This window comes from Rhineura floridana, chromosome 20 (genome assembly GCF_030035675.1).
Source record: "Rhineura floridana isolate rRhiFlo1 chromosome 20, rRhiFlo1.hap2, whole genome shotgun sequence".
NCBI classification, from domain to species: Eukaryota; Metazoa; Chordata; class Lepidosauria; order Squamata; family Rhineuridae; genus Rhineura; species Rhineura floridana.
Window position 1 is genome coordinate 1,166,133 of NC_084499.1, and position 19,121 is coordinate 1,185,253.

General features: G+C 48.5%; 1 protein-coding gene across 11 annotated transcripts in view; it reads left to right on the top strand.

The window, feature by feature from the left end:
• EXD3 (exonuclease 3'-5' domain containing 3) overlaps positions 1-19,121 on the top strand; it is a 184,993-nt gene that overhangs the window by 61,396 nt on the left and 104,476 nt on the right. For 9 of the 11 annotated variants that reach the window (XM_061603974.1, XM_061603978.1, XM_061603975.1 and 6 more), the window contains 8 exons: positions 2,577-2,718; positions 3,836-4,043; positions 5,520-5,629; positions 7,776-8,079; positions 8,748-8,914; positions 9,601-9,771; positions 14,181-14,234; positions 17,705-17,836. In XM_061603974.1, coding sequence (XP_061459958.1) covers positions 2,577-2,718; positions 3,836-4,043; positions 5,520-5,629; positions 7,776-8,079; positions 8,748-8,914; positions 9,601-9,771; positions 14,181-14,234; positions 17,705-17,836 — 1,288 coding nt within the window. Of the gene's footprint in view, positions 1-2,576; positions 2,719-3,835; positions 4,044-5,519; positions 5,630-7,775; positions 8,080-8,747; positions 8,915-9,600; positions 9,772-14,180; positions 14,235-17,704; positions 17,837-18,507; positions 18,618-19,121 lie in introns of those variants that run through there. The other 2 variants (XM_061603983.1, XM_061603981.1) reach the window with 2 other exon arrangements.

Sequence of the window (19,121 nt, forward strand, 5' to 3'; positions counted from 1 at the left end):
CTAATTCATTTTGTTGTAGGTCCCACTTGTTGCTGTTGGTGGTTAACCCATAAGTGTTCAAGCTGACACCAAATAGAATAGCTGAAGTGATGGAAACAGGTTTCTGCCCCTGTTACAGTGGTTACAACCGAAATTCCAGCAACAGGAGAGGTGTGAAAATTATCCAAATTATACAGGATGCAAATTAGCATTTGCCTATTTTGTTATCTTTGAGTTTTGCTTCTGCTGGTCCTGGAGGAGACCCCCCCTCCCCCACCATCCTATCCACTGGTGATCTTGTACACTTGCCTGGGAAACATGCTTGGCACTATCATGGCCAGGGTTTTAGGAGTTGTGTGTTTTTCCTTTCTTTGTTAATTGATTTTAGCCATTTTTGTTTTATCTTGTTAAGGCACTTTGAGACTTTTTTTTAATACAGTGACCAATGCAAATAATAATAATAGTAATAATAAATTTAATAATAATCCGGTCTCTTAGGCTTGTGGAAATGGCAAGCAGGTCTCTGTCTCCAGGCCAGTGCCAGAGGACAGCCAGTTTGGGCCCTGGCCAAGGGCCCCTGTGGCCCAGAGGGGCCCCTCCTTAGGGTGGAAAGGTGGCACTTCCATTCCATGATCCATGGAAGCCTCAGGTCCTGCAACTCAACCCTGCCATAGATTGCAGAGAGGGAGCTCCTAGGCACTCACCCCGCAATACAGACAGCATGGGCTTCAATAAACCCGCGTGCATGCCCACCTATCCCTTCATTATGAATGGTGTGTGTGCTGCTGAAGCCCGCGCCGCCATCTTGGTGGATGGCAGGCATGCACGCTAAGTGCACATGTCATTCACACAACACGAGAGGTAAGTGTGGCGTGCAGGCAGGCTTATTAGTCCCACTCCACCTGTATTTGGGGGAGTGTTGAGCTATGGTGCCCAAGGGGCCCAGTCATGCTTGGCTCTGGCCCTGTCTGTACCTTATGGTCTAGAAGCTTGAATTCTGCATTTCAATGAAAGGCTTGAGTCTTTTATAACTATTTTTTGGACTTTTGGATTTCAGCCTTCCACCCCCTTTTACTTTGTGTTTATTATTGAAATTGGAAATGGAATTATATAATTTTCTGTGTGTGTTCTTTCTCTGTAACTATGTAATAGATGTTGGGGGAGGAGGAAGAAAAGCTTGAGCCTCAGGGGTCCTATTCTGTACCCAGGAGCACATTTTCTGGGATTGTGCAGCACTGCTGAGCTCTGCGCCAGGGTTGCTTCCAGGGTCTGCTACTTTCTTATCCAGCTTTCCTCTCTTGGTCCGGTTGCTGATTCCCACTGCTTTCCATCCAGGATCTTCCCAGATGCGCAAGTGGGGGGGATGTTGTCACACACCTTTGCTAAATATTGTACAAAGGTTGCACAAATATTGACTGTCTCGTGTACGCACAGACCCTCTGTGCAAGTGAATGTTTGTCCTGCCCCATACCGCTGCCCTATAGAATTAGTCACATGCTCCCCTAAACGCAAGGTTAGCAAATATTTTTTCAAATAATAAGCCATGGGATGCAGGCAGTGTGGGAAAGACACCAGCCAGAAATTCATGCTTGTTTGTGTGTGAGTGTGTTTTTAGAAAGAGCTGGATTCTTCCTCCTGCGTTGCTTGGCCTTCCTCAGGCTGAACTGCTTGGTCAGGGCTGCACTATTGCAATACAGTCTCCAGTTGCCTCAAAGAGTGTGATGAAGATCTCAGGCCAAGATCACCTTGCCCAGTGGGATCTCGCAGGTCTAAATCTACCAGACCTGGAATCAGAGGAGGCCCTCCTCACTGGCCTCTCTAAGAACGGGGGCAAGGATGAAGTGCAACCCAAGTCCAGAAGTGGCCGTGTGGATCTGGCATATTGTGATTTGGCCTTCCTATGCAGGAGAGCAAGATGCCAGAATCTTGAGGTGCTAGCATGGATTATACTGCTTCGAGCTGTAGGTGGGGGATTAACAATTTTTAATGTTCCCCATGTTTTAAAAGTATAAGGAATAAAAATGATGGCAATCAGAAATCTAGTACATGAGGAGAATAGTGCTCTCTGTGCTAGTTTTCTAGTTTCAAAGCAATTTTGTTTTTTGTTTTTTAGACCTAGGGTGATATTCAAAAATGACTCCTCCACCAGCAATCTGTTCAACCTGCCTCCTAACACTGAAATAAACAACTGAAAATTAGGTGCCCAAGCAATCCTGAGGCCTGTACAAGCCCTGCATATGTTCATGATGTCTCTTGTTGCACCTCATGTCTTAAGCAGCTTTTGCTCTTTGGCTGAATTTATCCTTGGTTTGCTAGTCTGGGGCAACAGGGGCATTGAGCTTTGCAAGGTGATGAAGCTCCTTCTCCCAGATGCTGGAAAAATGATTCAGCCACTTCTGAGATTGCAACAGGTATTGTTCATCTGCTTTCAAGCATGCCTTTGCAGACATGAGGGGAAGGTGAGATTCTTAGGAACCTGAATTCTGGAGGGAGGGCAGTCTAAAAGCACAGCGTATCCCACTTGTGTCCAAAGCACTGGGATGTCCTCCTGACCTCCTGTTTTTGCTAAAGAAGGTGGTGACTTTGTCTCTGTGTAGAGAAGCTGTTGCAGAGCAGAGAACGAGCGACTGCGGGGGCAGGAAGAAGGGTGGTTGTTACCAGCTCCCCATCCCCAGGAAGGATGTCCTTTTCTTTTCAACATGGGAAGAAGTGCTAAAGTGCAAGCAGCACGTGCTACAGGTGGGTGTCCCTAACTTCCCCCCGACACCATTTCTTGCGTTTTTGTTCCTCTGTTACATTGTTTCTTCCTTAATATCTTCTTTGGATTGATTGATTGATGGACCTCTTAGAGCTGAGATGGCTTCTAGGCCCTTTTACGGGTATCCATGTCTGCAGAGGTTAAGCAGGTGGTGACCAGGGCAAGGGCTTTTTGGAGGTGTCGCTCAGAGGATAGAACCCCCTTCCTAGAATATTTACTTAGCGCTGAACTTTCTTGGCTTTTAGCTGCCAAGTGAAAAATGGTTTTGTTCTTCCAGGCTCTTAATGGTCGTTGGCTTCTGGTCACTTTGTTGGTGTTTCATGTTTATTTTATTGTTATTGGGACAAACTCAGAAGCCTAACATCCAAGTGGTGTGATGGATTGTAAGTCGCCTCAACGCTTTGGGAAGAAGTGGTAAAGCAGGATCTAAATGTTTAAAATAGATAAAAATATAGCCAGTCTCGTCCTGAAGGGCTTGGCTTTTGTAGCAATGGATTAAAAATCCAATATTGTATGAATGCAAGGCCCCACTCCCACTCTTGGGAGAGAGACTAATACAGGAAGAGTCTGTAGAGTGGGAGACAATCTCCAGGGGGGAAATCACCCTGGTGGTGGTGTGCAGTAAGAATCCAGAAGGGACAAATGGGGATCGGAGGTCGGCTCTGTTTCCAGCACAATGAGCCTCTTGCTGTCTCCTGAGCATGTGCCATTTCCTTGCCATAGGGTAGCTGTAAATGTAAATGTACTGCCTTCAAGTCAATTCCGACTTATGGCGACCCTATGAATAGGATTTTCATGAGGCTGAGAGGCAGTGACGGTAGCTGTAGCTAGCCATAATTTGGGGATTAAGATGAATGCATTTGTGTTTGTTTTGATATCCTACCTCCTCCAGTGAGTTTAGGATGGTGCATGTGGTCCCCCCCCCTTTGCGGGATTTTATTCTCAAGCAACCCTGTGAGGTAGGTTAGGCTGCTCAATGCCCCAGGGTCACCAAATGAGCTAAGTGAGGTTTAAACTCAGATTTCCTCAGGCCTTGCCTGCCACCGCATGAGCTCTGAAGACTGAGCACCTAATGCTCTGACGTTCCTTCTCTTGCAGCCTGGCCAGGTTGTTGGGATTGACATGGAGTGGCGGCCATCCTTCGGTGCCGTGGGAGGGAAGCCTCGGGTCTCGGTCGTTCAGCTAGCTGTTCGGGATCGGGTTTTTCTCCTGGACATACTGCAGCTCCTCAGACAGGAAGGGCAGGAGCAGAGGCTTGCCAGCTTTTTCCAGGCCCTCTTTGCTGATCCAGGCATCACAAAGCTAGGTAATCGCTGTTCCGACTGCCATGTAGCTGCTCTGGCTGACTCAAGCCAGGAAGGACGTGGGCCGATGGGTGAGCATAGCCTGTTAGTGCCCTCCAAGGCCTTGTGCCACCAGGGATTGTGCTGCTTGGGCCTAGTGTCTGGAGATGGGAACATCCGTCAAAGGAATGCAGGGTTTGCAGGGGTGGCTCCATGTCAAGGGGGCTGAAAGCACCTTGGACAGTTCCTTTAAAGTTCAAACTAAACCCTGCAGCGGATTCCACTGCCTCACTGATGCACAGCCACGGGCCACCACTGCGGTTAGTGCTGTGGGAGTTTCTTGTGGCTGGCCTTCAGAGGCCTTTTATTTTGTTTCAACCACCTTTTTAGGGTGTGGCTTTAAATCTACTGTTCTTACATGCTTCTCTGTCTGCAGCTTTGAAATGCTAATGTTTAGCAGTTTCTTATGTCACTCTGTGTTTCATAGTTCATAATCTCTATGTTTTTGTATTTTTAAATTTTGTCCTCCACTTTCTGGAAAAGTGATATAATAGTAACGATAGATTAATGAGCTGCTACGGTGAACTGTACATGCTTGGGCCTCAGACCTTCCAGTGCCAAAGAGAAACAGGGCTCGGCCACTTTTCTCCCTTGCTGCCCCTTTCGCCTGGAACCGCCAGGAGGAAGATAAGGCTAACAGTGGCTAGTAGCCAGGATGGCTTCTTTCTCTCTCCTCTGTTAGAGGGAGTCTGCCGCTGAATCCCGGTTGCTGGGAGTGGCAGTCAGGAGAGAGAGTTGCTCTGGCCTCCAGGTGCTGCTTGTGGGCTCCTTCCCTTTGGGGCATTGGGTGGCCACAGTGAGAACAGGAGGCTGGGCTAGGTGGGCCCCTCCAGCCTGGCCCAGCGGCTGCTGCTGCTGCTGCTGCAGGGCTCTTCTGAGGTCTGTATAGTTCTTGTGCCTCCATGAGGCCACAGCCTTTCCTTCCCTCAAATCTCTCCTCAAACCTACCTTTTCCGTGAAGCCTTTAGTTCACCCTTTTGTTTCTGTTCCCTACCCTAATGAAGCCCAAGCACATTTAACCTTAATAAAGGTGTGGTTTTTCTCCTATTTTCCACCTTCCTTTGCCTTCCTCTGTTGTTTTCCCCTGTGTCGAATCTCACATGTTGAGCCTCTTGGGGCAGAGGCCTGTTCCATTTCAGGCGCACTGATGACTCCAATAAATAACACCGGCCTTTGTGACCAGCGGGCTTTATGAAGCTGCTGGATTGGCCAGGCCTGCTCTAAATGTGAGGAGCCTGGCCAGGCAGGACCTTCCATCTGCCTCACTTGAGACTCCAGCCAAGCCAAGCCTCCATCTCCGGATCAATCTCTAGTCCCCAGTTTGCCTCCAGCCCCCATCCAGAGCAAGCAGACTTGAAGACATGCCAGGCCTAGGTTTGGGTATGAGCACCGATGGCCTAGCCTGGCTCCAGCTACAAATATGTGTCTTCTTTCTGCAGCCTATGGGATGTCAGGAGACCTGCATCACCTCACGGTTAGCTGTGCCGCTTTCAGAGATGTGGACAAGCAGCTGCGCGGGTTCTTGGACCTTCTGATTATACATAAACAAGTAAGGACAAAAAAAAAATTAATTAAAAAATGGAAGAGGTCCTGAGGTTGTGCCTAGGAAAGAATAGTCTGGGTCATGGAAGGACATCCAGAGTGCTGTGCTGTACTTCCTGGAGCGGAAGGAGTCCTTTGCAATGGTGGGACAGAGGCTCCAGTGTGAAGAGGACGTGTGTGTTTGTCCCCACTATGACCCACCCACTACATGCTCATGCCCCCCAACCACTTCTCCCCTCCCCTGCAAGAGAATGCATCCCTGAGGGGAACAGTGAGTGCGCACATGCATGCACCTGGAAAGGTTCTCCATCTCTGGCCTAAGAGTTAAAATAACATTTGTTTTGTGCTGACATCCTGCTCCCTTTGCTGCTGAACCCCACAGCCAGCTCACACATCCAATATGTCCTTTGTTCTTATGTGTTAAATATTGTGTGAATGTTTATGAATGGGGTGTTCATTCCATAGTGCCTTAGAGAGGGTTTCTTTAAAGCCAGAGCTCTTGGAGCCAGTAGCTGTGAAGGTTGCAAAACCTGCAGTACACCAAAAGGGGCAACCTCCTCCATGGAGTCACTGTGGGGAGTGAGGGGGGTGATACTGAGCACTGAGAGTAATTTAGTACTAGGGCAGGCTATCCTCCCCCTGGCCAAAACCCCAGGCCCAGGGTGATCTTGAGATGAAACATGAAACTGGGGAAGCATCCAAACTAGGAAATGTTATAGCAATGGGTGACTTCAACTACCCTGACGTAGACTGGCTTCAAGTTGAAAGGCAAACTCAAGAGGGTCAAATCACTCCCAAATGCTTGAGAGCTGCTTAAAAATACAATATTCAAAGCTTAGCTGTAGTGTATACAACAGATCAGGAAAGGTACCAGCAGGGCCAAGAGGATGCCAGCGTGGTTAATGAACAGAGTCAAAGATGCTATTAGAGGCAAGAAGGCTTCCTTCAAAAAATGGAAGTCTTGTCCAAATGAGAACAAAAAGCAACACAAACGTTAGCCAAATAAATGCAGGCAGACAATAAGGGATGCTAAAAAAAGATTTTGAGGAGCGCTTTACTAAAAACAGGAAGTCCAACAACAACAACAAATCAAATCTATTCAAAGCAGGTGACCATCTAGGGAGGCGGTTGGACCATTGGTTGACAAGGGGTTCAAAGGTGTGCTAAAGGAGGATAAGGAGCTAAATGAATTCTTTACATCTGTCTTCACAGTGGAAGATAAAGGGCAAATCCTTGTGCCTGAACTAACTTTTGCAGGAAGGAGTCTGAGGAACTGAGGTAGACAGTGGTGATGAAAGACAAAGTTCTAGGCCTTACTGGGCAAATCACCGGGTCTGGATGGCATCCACCTGAGAGTTCTTAAAGTACTCACATGTGAAATTGCTGATCTTAATATACTGTATATAACTTGTCCCTGAGATCAGTCTCTGTATCTAAGGGCTGGAAATTGGCCAATGTAAACCCAGATTTAAAAAAGGGATCAAGAGAGGATCTGGGATATTATAGGATGGTTAGCTTAGCATCTGTTCCAGGAAACTGGTGGAAAGCATTATTAAAGATAGAATTACCAAGCATGTAGAACAAGTCTTGTTGAAGCAGAACCAGCGTGGCTTCTGCAAGGGTAAGTCCTGTCTCACTAACTTTTTAGAGTTCTTTGAGATTGTCAACAAGCACATAGAGTGGACAGTGGACATAGTGTATTAGACTTTCAAAAAGCTTTTGACAAAGTACCTCACTAAAGGTTCCTGAGTAAATTTAGCAGTCATGGAATAAGAGAAGTCCTCTTCTGGATCAGGAACTGGTTAAGCCGCAGGAAGAAGAGCGTACGAATGAATGGACAGTTTTCCCAAAGGAGGGATGTAGAAAGTGGAGTCTAGTTGCCCATCATGGGAAGCCCACAAGCAGGACCTGAGCGCAAGAGCACTACTCTCCCCTCCTGGGTTTCCAGCAACTGGTATTCAGAAGCAGACCGCTTGCACCTCTGGAGGCCGAGCACGGTCATCGGGGCTAGCAGCCCGTGATAGCCTTCTCTTCCACGAATCTGTCTAATCTTCTTTCAAAGCCATCCAGGTTGGTGCCCATCACTGCCTCCTGTGGGAGGGAATTCCGTAGCTTAACTCTGCGCTGTGTGAAAAAGTCCTTTCTTTTCTCAGCCCTTAATCCTGCGCATTCGGCCACATTGGATGCCCATGAGGGAGGGAGAAGTCCTCTTGGACTTGTGTCTGTGCTCTCTTTCCTTGCTGTTCCTTCTTCAGCTTCCGAAATGCTCTGGCGGTGAGTCGAGGAAGAGCTGCCCGGAGGAGGACGGTTTGCCCGGCGAGGCACGGAGAGGCTGCCTGCCGGAGAAGGGCCTCAGCCTGCTGGTGCAGGACATCTTGGGGAAGCCCCTTGATAAGACAGAGCAGCTGTCCAACTGGGAGAAGAGGCCTCTCCGAGAGGAGCAGATCCTTTATGCAGGTCTGGCTCTTGGGACTTATTCGTGCTGCTTAGAGCTGGGAGAGACGACCCACAGGATCTCTGGGCCTGCTCCTTCGGGTGGTGGCAAGGAAGGGGAACTGAGTCTCCTCCGAGGACTTGGCTGTCACTCCTGTCAAATCTCTCCTCCGCTGCGAACTCACTCTGTGGTCTTGGGCAAACCACTCTCCTCCAACCTTACTCTCCTCATCGGCCCATGTGGCACTTATGCCATCACCACACCCAGGATATTGGGTGGGTGGGAAAAATGTGGCTTCCAGTTCCCTCCTCCACAATGTTCCTGGGAGGGGTGGCATGCCAGCAGTTCCAGTCGCTCCCGGGGCATTTGTGGCCATGTGGCCGTTGTGGGTGGCGGCAGCCCCACTCTCTAGCAGCTCCAAGTAGCTGTTAACTGCTTTTTTAAAATGGGAAAAAATTAAAAAGTATCACACCGGCCTCCTTGTCGAACTCGTTGGAGCATGGATTTTGGGAAGGAACATGTTTTTAACTGTGCATTTAACCCAAGGTGTGGATCAGATGAATTTGCTTTAGAATGTGCCTCACCAAATTCCTCAATCACCCCTAGTTACAAAGAAAATGAATAGTGTTAATTATGGTGTGCTGTGGAGGGAAACTAAATCGGTTCTCCCCCCTCCCTTTCATTTCCACAGCATCTGACGCTTACTGCTTGCTAGAGGTTTACACAAAGTTGTTGGAGGATCCTGCAGGCTTCGGCCTGAGTTCCAGCATCATGACTCTCCTGCTGGGGAAAGTGAATGTTGATGCGAAGGCAAAGAAGCCGTCCAGCAGACAAGCGCCACTGCCCCCTTGCAAAGAGGTTTGTGGGACTGGGGCCATGTTTGAAAACAGGGTTGTTGTGACTGCTGTGCTAAAAAAGAGAGGTGGCCTGGCATGCTGGAGAAGCATCGAAATGGCGCCATGGGCCAAGACGGGCTCAGTCTGACATAGCTGCCTCCGCAGTGAACTCAGCTGCTGGCCTTTCTCTGGGCCCCCTGCTGGAAGTGCTTTGAACCTTCCCCCCTCTGGGGCAGCCTTGGTGAACCTGGTGCCCTCCATATGGTTTGGGCTGCAACACCCGTCTGCCCCATGAAACACAGTCATGCTGAAGCAGCCAGTGCAGCCATGCCGGCTGGAGCTGATGGGAGATGACTTATGACCAATCTTTTTGCATCTCTGTTACCGTCAGAGTTGTTACTTGGCCCCGAATGCCTGTAGGTAAAGTGCCCCCCAACGCACCCCAGTTTTTGTGGGAAGAGCCGTGTCTCAGTGTAGAGTGCATGTTTTGCATGTAGAAGGCCCTGCGGTCAGTCCCTGGCACCTCTGGGCACCTCTGGGAATGGCCGCTACCTGAAACCCTGCAGAGCTGCTGCCAGTCAGTGTTGGCAATAGTGGCCTTGAAAGTCCAGTGGTCTGACTCAAGACAAGCCAGCTCCCTTGGTTCCAGGGTTTGTGGTGCATTTTTTATCAATCAACAAACCGCAATTTGGTTCATGTTCTCTGCAGAACTCTGCACTGAGTCAGGATGAGGCCGAGAGTCCTGTGACGGTCATCCCAGCTCAGGACTTCCGCGTGGTCTGTGACAACATGCTACAAGGCCTGGGCCGGTACCTGCGCTGCCTTGGAGTGGACGTCCGGATTCTAGAGAATGACGACGAGCATCGAGAGGCAGCTGAGGTTGGTCCTCTGCTGGCTGGGAGAGGAAGCAGGGTGACATGGAGCCTTCTTGGTGCAGGCCCGACATTCTGTCTCTGGCCGTTGGAAATTGCTATGGCTACTTGGCATTGAGGGGGAGGCATTCTGCACACGTTTAAGGGCATTTTATTCCAGCTTTCACACGTCCTGGGAAAGCATAGCTCAGTGGATGAAGCATGGCACTTTGATTGGAAATGGGCTGCTGGGATCACAGGTTCAGATCTTTCTGTTCTGAAGGGGGACCTGGGCTCCCCACTTTTTGAGGAATAGGAGGGAAGTCCCAGAGCTAAGGGGTAAAGTGTGCTGCATGCAGAAAGTCACAGGTTCGATCCCCAGTGGCATCTCCAGCTTAAGGTGGGAAGCCGCTGCTTTTGGGACCTTGGAGAGCTACTGCCTGCCCGTCAGAAGAAACAGCTGTGGGCCTGGTGGACCAGTGGACTGGGCCCTGCAGCTGAACCAAGGCAGCAGTGTTACGTGCCTGCCCAAAGCAGGGTGCAGATTTGCCTTGCTGAGCTCAAATGTAAGCCTTCCTGTAAGGGTTTGGCCTGGTTTCTCATCCTCTTTTTTATAGAAAAATATTTGTGTACTGCAATTTCATAAAAAATATCAAAGTGCTTTACAGCAGCTATGCATGCACCATAAAAACAACCTAAAAAAGGTAGATCACCCACCCCAATCTCATGTGTTTCTCCATCCTGACACTCTTCTGACTAAGTTTGTGGAACGATTCTTTCAGACTGCTGTCTCCATGGAGATGAATCAGGCAAATGTCCTTTGATGACCCAAAACTGTCCAAATGTTGTTGCTGGCTCCTTTGATCTGTGCTTGGATAGCCAAAGATAAAAAAATCCCCCACCCCCACCCCGCAATCTCCTTTCTCTGAGAAACCTAGTTTAATAATAAAAGTCAGTGGCTGGGCCTCAGCACCTCAGCCAAGCAAAACAGAGCAGGCAGGAGGATTGGCTGGAGGACGGATGCCGAACTTTGTCGGCTGCCATGAGGTTTGCGATGGCCCTTTTGACATCCCTTTGGCACTTACTTCAGGTCCCCAAGGAATCCTCCTGTTCATTTATAGAGCATTGTGAAAGTAACAGGATCATGTTCCTAGTCCTCATGGTTGCAAATATGCTTTCACAATTGCTACTGAGAAATGCTTTTGTCATCCCCAACACATTTCTTCTTCTGTCTCTGAAGACATTCTTGTTTGAGAAGTCTTTCCCTGAAGTGTGACCCAGTCATTTTATGAAATTTTAATTGTACGGTGGATTAATTGGGTTGTATCCAATGGTAGCTATAAGAGTAGACCCATTAAAATTAATGAACATAATTAATTTGCGTCCATTAATTCCATAGTGTCTACTCTGAGTAGAACGTGGCTGGATATAACCCATTGTTTTTTAGAATCAGTACTTTTATCACATTTTATCTTACTGTGCCCCGTTTCAATAGCTTTGGCTGTCAAGCCATTTATAAATCTGTAAAGTAAATAAAGAATATCAAGTCTCCCCCCTTCCCTCCCCCTGGATATTGACATTGCTTCATTTGATAGATTGAGACGATGTTTTGTTTTTAATATACTGCGGAACCTTCCTGTGGCTGCATGGGGGGCGGTATTGCTATTGTTTTGTTGTTGTCTGTTGTTGATTTTATAGTCTGTTTTATTTGTTTTGCTTTCATAGAATCATTGGGTTGGAAGGAGCCTATAAGGCCATTGAGTCCAACCCCCTGCTCGACGCAGGTTTTAACATTGTGTAAGTCGCTTGGGGACCTTTGGGTATCAAGCGACTAATAAATCATCATCATCATCATCATCTGTAACCACACTACAAACATGCTTAAATCTGAACCTTTCCCCTCTGACCTTTTCTCATTTTAATGCTGCTGTTGTTTTCCCTCCTAAGCTTTGGCTTGCAAATTTTTCTTTCGAAGAGGCAGGAGCAGAAACATAGTAAATAAATGAAAGCAAGAAGGTTCGTATCTCACCCTGGACCTGGTGAAAGGGCGAGCCTTTGCAGGTAGAGGAGGCCTGACTCTAGGTGGGCACCCGGGAGAGGGAGTGGGTAGAAATCCAGGTGGGCCTCTGAGAACACTTAGGAAGGACAGAGGAAGCCACCTGATGCTGAGTCAGGCCATGGGGGTCCGTCTAGCACAGTGTTGCCTGCATTGACTTGCAGCAACGGCCCTCCAGGCTTTCAGGCAGAGGTCTCTCCCAGCCCTACCTGAAGGTGCAATCCCGAGAGAGACCTCGGGGTTGTAGTGGACAGCACGATGAAAATGTCGACCCAGTGTGCGGCAGCTGTGAAAAAGGCAAATTCCATGCTAGCGATAATTAGGAAAGGTATTGAAAATAAAACAGCCGATATCATAATGCCGTTGTATAAATCTATGGTGCGGCCGCATTTGGAATACTGTGTACAGTTCTGGTCGCCTCATCTCAAAAAGGATATTCTAGAGTTGGAAAAGGTTCAGAAGAGGGCAACCAGAATGATCAAGGGGATGGAGCGACTCCCTTACGAGGAAAGGTTGCAGCATTTGGGGCTTTTTAGTTTAGAGAAAAGGCGGGTCAGAGGAGACATGATAGAAGTGTATAAAATGATGCATGGCATTGAGAAAGTGGATAGAGAAAAGTTCTTCTCCCTCTCTCATAATACTAGAACTCGTGGACATTCAAAGAAGCTGAATGTTGGAAGATTCAGGACAGACAAAAGGAAGTACTTCTTTACTCAGCGCATAGTTAAACTATGGAATTTGCTCCCACAAGATGCAATAATGGCCACCAGCTTGGACGGCTTTAAAAGAAGATTAGACAAATTCATGGAGGACAGGGCTATCAATGGCTACTAGCCGTGATGGCTGTGCTGTGCCACCCTAGTCAGAGGCAGCATGCTTCTGAAAACCAGTTGCCGGAAGCCTCAGGAGGGGAGAGTGTTCTTGCACTCGGGTCCTGCTTGCGGGCTTCCCCCAGGCACCTGGTTGGCCACTGTGAGAACAGGATGCTGGACTAGATGGGCCACTGGCCTGATCCAGCAGGCTCTTCTTATGTTCTTATGTTCTTCTTATGTGCTGCCATTGGGACCAATGTACCTGAGGGACTGCTTACGCCCATATGTACCTGCCCAGGATTTAAGATCATCTGCCTCGGGTCTCTTGTGTGCCTGGAGTGAAAGATGTTAGATTGAGAGAGCCTTTTCAGCTGTGGCCCCCAAGCTTTGGAACATCGTACCCCAAGAAGCCCGCTTTGCTCTCTCCCTGATTGTTTTCTGGAGACTTCTGAAAATGATCTTGTTCCAGAGAGCCTTTGGGAGAGACTGAAGGTAGAGCCTGACACTGATTTTATGCCTTCTTTGTTTAATTTTACCTCAGTAGTCCCTTCAGTACCACTCCCTATATATGCATATATGTGTGTACGTGTGTGTATATGTATATACATTATTTTATGTATTTTAATTGCATTTTATGTCTTTTAATTTATCTTAATGTTTTTGTGATTTTTATTGTGTATGATTTTATTATGTACGTGCTTGATTTTACTGTAAGCCGCCCTGAGTGCCCTATTATAGAGTAGAAGGGCAGGACAGAAATATTTTAAGTAAATAAATAAATAAGATAAACCTGGGACCTCCTGCATGCAAAGCCAGGGCTCTGCCACTGAGCTACATTGCCCTCCCCCCGCTTTCTCCCACAGGAATCAAGGATCCATTCCCATGAGTTGCATTAAAGCTGCTCACAGTGTTGCCTTGTGGTCAAAAGCTCCATCCTTCGCCCTCTCCAGCAGGGATTCCTGAGGGCAGGGCAGGGAGGACAGAGGCGGCAAATGTGTCTTTGCCCCCACCCCATGGAATGTGCGCCCACCTCGCATAGCAGAGAGAGTGCTGGACTCGGGCAGAGGGACCGCTGGCCCTCCGGATGTTGCTGGGCGTGTCGCTGGCTGGTGAGAACTGGAGCCCAGCAACATCTGGAGGGCCCGTGGTTCCCGGCTTGGACAAGGGCCTGGATTAGGCCTTCCCTCAGCCTTGAAGCTGGGGGGGAATGGTGCACGCTGCCCAGAGCTCCTTTAAGGGAGGGCTGGATTTTAAACATGCCACGGGGCCCTTGCCGTGTGCAGGCCTTCCGCCACGCCTGCTCCCTCTGTTCTGACGGCAAGCATGCTTTGAGTAAAGGTGACGGACTGCAGTCTCCAGGCATCTCCTTGTCCCACTCCTTCTGCCAGAGTCAGGCCTTCTAAAAGCTAGAGGAGAGCAACCCAGAATGGGCTTCCTGAGGAAAGGGACCCACCGCTTAAAAAATAGGGCTCCCTCCTCCTCCCCATACCTCTCAGCCAAGCGTCAGATTTTTTGTAAAGGTGCTGCTTGATTCTGCCCAAGGTCAATCGGGTTGTTGTTTCTTTCCAGATAGCCAGGCAAGAAAGGAGAGTCATTTTAACCTCGGGGCTGCCGTATCAGACGGTGAGTACGTGCCATGTTCCTAGCGCAACTGGCAGAGGCTTGGGATTGGTATTTATGTACAGTGGAAGGAGGCGGGAGCATCCTGAAGGGCTGGAGCATGCGGTGGTTGAAGGATGATAACTTCTGAGCAACACCCCACCCCAGCCCAGCAATTCCTTACAAGTGGAAAACTAGCGTATCAGGGCAAAAGGCTGTTGACCAGATCCCTCCCTGCTGTGTTAGTTTTCTTCTGGCAAGGAGTTCTGTACAGAGGGAAGCTTTCAATCAACACAGTTGCCTCCCTTGCCTGTAGCCTGAAGTGGTGCACCCCCTTCTACCACCAGAAGACACAACCATGTTACTTTGCTGCTGCTGTTGATGGCTTCCCAAGTGGGCCACTTGACTTGATTCCATAGATTAGGTGGATGGGCACCCAGTGCAGGGTCTTAGAGTGGGCTGGAGTGAGCTTTGACCAGGGCAGGGAAACAGGGTTCCCTCTTGGGACGAAAAGGTTATCTCCTTTTTGGCAAGGGCTCAGCGGGGGTGCCCAGCCTGAATCCCCGCCTCTGCGGTGGTTCATCACTTTTTTCACAGAAACGACCCAAAGTGTCTTGCAAAAACAGTGCGAACATTACAGGCAAGTATAAATCCTTCATTTAGCCTGACTCTGGGGAATCTGGCCAGGTAACTGTCTCAACAATAATAGTACTACATAGTGCTCATCTAGCACCTTTGTACGTTCAGAGTGCTTTCTTCACGATACATTATTTCAGTAATCCTTACAAGAGCCCTGTAAGGAAGACCAGTATTAATGTAGCCTTGTAGATAACCCCCTCAAAGTTACTAGCCCACCTGAGGGGTGAGGCGCTGGTAGAGGAGGGGCAGAGATACCCAACAGTGCACTGTCTGGTGGGCTCCTATGCTGGATGAGGAGGGGGCTTCCCTCCTCTAGCAGACTCCTTGGTCTCTGTGCACTTGTGGTTACTGGTAAGTGCTTAAATACAAGGCTGTATTAACGTCCTGATACTGCAGGTGGGACTTGAAAGGAATAGCGGCTTGAGTTTATAGGAGCCTAGCTGTGTCAGACCAGCATACTGTTTCCAACAGAGGGCAGCCTCATGTCTCTGGGAAGGCAGTCTTTGCAAGCAGTAGCTCCTTCCTCCCCAGTTGTTGTGTCCTCAGGAGCTGGTATTCAGAGTTAGACTGCTTCTGAATCTGGAGGTTCTGTACATCTGTCATGACTAACAGCACTGATGGACCTCTCCTCCCCCTCCTCCTCCCCCTCCTCCTCCTCCTCCTCTAATCCCAGGGTCCTCATCCTCTGAATTCCATAAACGGGTTAGGTTTTGTTATCATTGGTTTTATTTCATTATTTTATTTTTATTTATTTATTTATTTATTTATTTTATTTCATTAAACGTATAGAACGCCCCATAGCCGAAGCTCTCTGGGCGGTTCACAAGACAAGAAATAGCAAAGTACAAGACATGTATCAATATAAAACATATAAAAAGTTAAAAATTATTAAAAATTAAAACAATGTCAGCGTATACTAAACATAATTAATTAAAAAGCCTGGGTGAAAAGAAAAGTTTTGACCTGGCGCCGAAAAGATATTAACAATGGCGCCAGGCATATTTCCTCCAGGAGATCATTCCACAGTTCGGGGGCCACCACAGAAAAGGCCCTTTTCCGCGTTGCCATCCTCCGAGCTTCCCTATGAGTAGGAACTCGGAGTAGGGTCTTTGATGATGAACGTAGTGTACGGGAGGTTCATAACGGGGGAGGCGTTCCAACAGGTATTGTGGTCCTATGCCGTGTAAGGCTTTATAGGTCAAAACCAGCACTTTGAACCGGGGCCGGAAACAAATAGGCAGCCAGTGCAAGCGGGCCAGAGTTGGTGTTATATGGTCGGACCGTCTGGTCCCTGTTAACAATCTGGCCGCTGCATTCTGCACAAGCTGCAGTTTCCGAACCGTCTTCAGAGGCAGCCCCACGTAGAGCGCATTGCAGTAATCTAATTTCAAGGTTACCAGCGCATGAACTACTGAAGCAAGGTTCTCTCTGTCCAGATAGGGGCACAGCTGGTCCACCAGCCAAAGCTGGTAGAAAGCACCCCGTGCCACAGAGGCTATCTGAGCCTCAAGTGACAGGGATGGATCTAAAAGAACTCCCAAGCTATGAACCCATTCCTTCAGGGGGAGTGCAACCCCATCCAGAACAGGTCGAACATCCCCCATCCCGTCAGGAGAACCACCCACCAACAGCATCTCAGTCTTATCTGGATTAAGTCTCAGTTTGTTAGCTCTCATCCAGTCCATTGTCGCAGCTAGACATCGGTTCAGCACGCCAACAGGCTCACCTGAAGAAGATGAAAAGGAGAAATAGAGCTGCGTGTCATCAGCATACTGATGGCAGCGCACTCCAAAACTCCTGATGACCGAACCCAACAGCTTCATATAGATATTAAAAAGCATGGGGGACAGAACTGACCCCTGTGGGACTCCATATTGGAGGTCCCAGGGTGCCGAGCAATGCTCCCCAAGCACTACCCTCCGGAGATGACCCACCAAATAGGAGCGGAACCACTGCCACACAGTACCGCCCACTCCCAGATCAGTGAGTCGTCCCAGAAGGATACCATGGTCGATGGTATCAAAAGCCGCTGAGAGGTCAAGGAGAATCAGCAGGGTCGCACTCCCCCTGTCTGCCTCCCGACAAAGGTCATCATACAGGGCGACCAAGGCTGTCTCCGTGCCGAACCCAGGTCTAAAACCCGACTGAAATGGATCCAGATAATCAGTGTCATCCAAGAGTGTCTGGAGCTGGTTGGCAACCACTCGTTCTAGGACCTTGCCCAGGAATGGAACATTAGCTACCGGCCTATAGTTGTTAAAGTTTTCCGGGTCCAGGGACCACTCCCTCCTGCAGTGAAGCATTAATCACTGCCCTGGCCCAACCAGCTGTTCCATTCCTGCTAGCTTTTATTAGCCAAGAAGGGCAAGGATCCAATTTAGAAGTAGTCGCACGCACCAGTCCAAGCACCTTGTCAACGTCCTCAAGCTGTACCAACTGAAACTCATCCAAAGAATTAGGACAAGACTGCGCGCTGGACATCTCATTCGATTCAACTGCTGTTGAGATTTTTTAATGTTTTAATGTGAATTGTATGTTTTATGTTGTACATCTCCCAGAGTGGCTGGATTACCAGCCAGATGGGCGACTAACAAATTTAATAAATAAATAAATAAATAAATTCTCTCTAACTAGAGAACAGGGGCTTCCTGGTTCACTCTCTTGGCCTCTCTGCCTCAGCACCTCTGGAGCCCATCAAGTCCCAAGCAGCTTTAGCAGTCCAGACCCTGTTTGGAAGGTGCTGGTGACCCCTGCACAGTTTAACTATTTCATAAATCCGGTGGTTATCCAGCCCCTGCTTCCTGTTGACTCCAGCATGTATCATTCTTTCTTTTCTTTTTTAACCCTTTTCATAGCTGCGGGGCCAAGTGGGAGAAGGAAGGTGTTTCTCAGTGAACTGCTCCGAGAAGGCCCAGGCCCAGGCCCTCCACGTTCTGAAACACTTCAATGTCCAGGTGACGCTGGCCGATGTTTTCAGCCGCTGCCAGGTAGGGGGACTCCATGCGCCTTTCTGGCCTCTTCGGTTCCGGTGTGTTCAGTATCTGTTTCCTTAAGGATCAGTGCCAATATGGGTTCTAATCACTCAGGCCCTGATACTGTTTCTTCATAAGGAAGGAGGGATGCTTAACATCTCTTCCTCTCCAAGCACCCGACATTGTGGACCCAAGAAGGGTCAACCCAAAGGGAACCGTCCCTTTGGGTTGCTCCTTCACGTTGTGCTGAGCACGTCACCTGCTTTTATTGCTGAAGAGGTGTAGAGGGGGGAAGAGATGTAGCACCCCCCAGGCGGGAGGATGTTTGTGGCTTTTGCAGCAGCCCAGATGCTTGGAGGGAGACAGGGAGACCGTATCATTTAGGTTATTGGCGAGGGCGCTGGGATGGCAAACTATGGTTTTTGTGGTGTTGGCCGCTGTTTAAGAACTTTTCCCTAACATATATTTAATGTGATCTTCAGATGACTACCTCTTTATTATCATTTTCTTTTAACATGCTCATTTATTGTTTTCTGTTTTGTAGACAAAAACATGCAAGGCATTTTCAGTAAATGTCAAATGTGCAAAAAGTGGGGAATAAAATGTAACACTAATAAGAATGGATTGTCTGTTGTACTTGGACAGTCTAGCAACTGCACAGAGATATTCTGATTCCATTTTTTTAGGTGGAGAGCGGCACTGGGGTGGGACAGGAAGCCCCTGCAGAGTTGCCATTTGCTTGTGCTCTTGCAAATTTAGCATGATTGTTGTCGTATTTTGTTTCTGCTGCACCGAGTGAAAGGTATGAACAAGGGTATAAGTCGCCCAGGATCTCGGGAGGGTCTTAGACCCCTTACTTTTTTGGGAGCAGGGTCCCTATATCTCCAGCATCCTATGAGCCAGTCAGTATGAAAGGGGAGCCACTGAGAAGAGTCTGTTACCATGCTTCCTTATCCTTTCCTGCTGGTTGGGGCCAGTGAGCGTAAAAGGAGGTGAGTCAACCACTGAGAAGAGTAACTAACATTCTCCCCTTTTGTGCATATTGGCTCCTAGGGACGTCTGTTGTTGTGGGAGAAGGCATTAACAAGGATCTCATTCTCAACCCAGCAGCAAAAAAGAAAGGATGGAAGGGGGCAGGGCTGAGACTGTCATGAAGGCACCTGCACTTCTGAATTTGCCACTATACTACTGGGTGTGAAAATAAATCATATTGGTGTGAGTGTTCACAGCACTTCACTGGAGTTGGCTGTAATCCTTACATCAGGCCAGTAATATTGTTGCCATGTTGCTGATGGGGGTG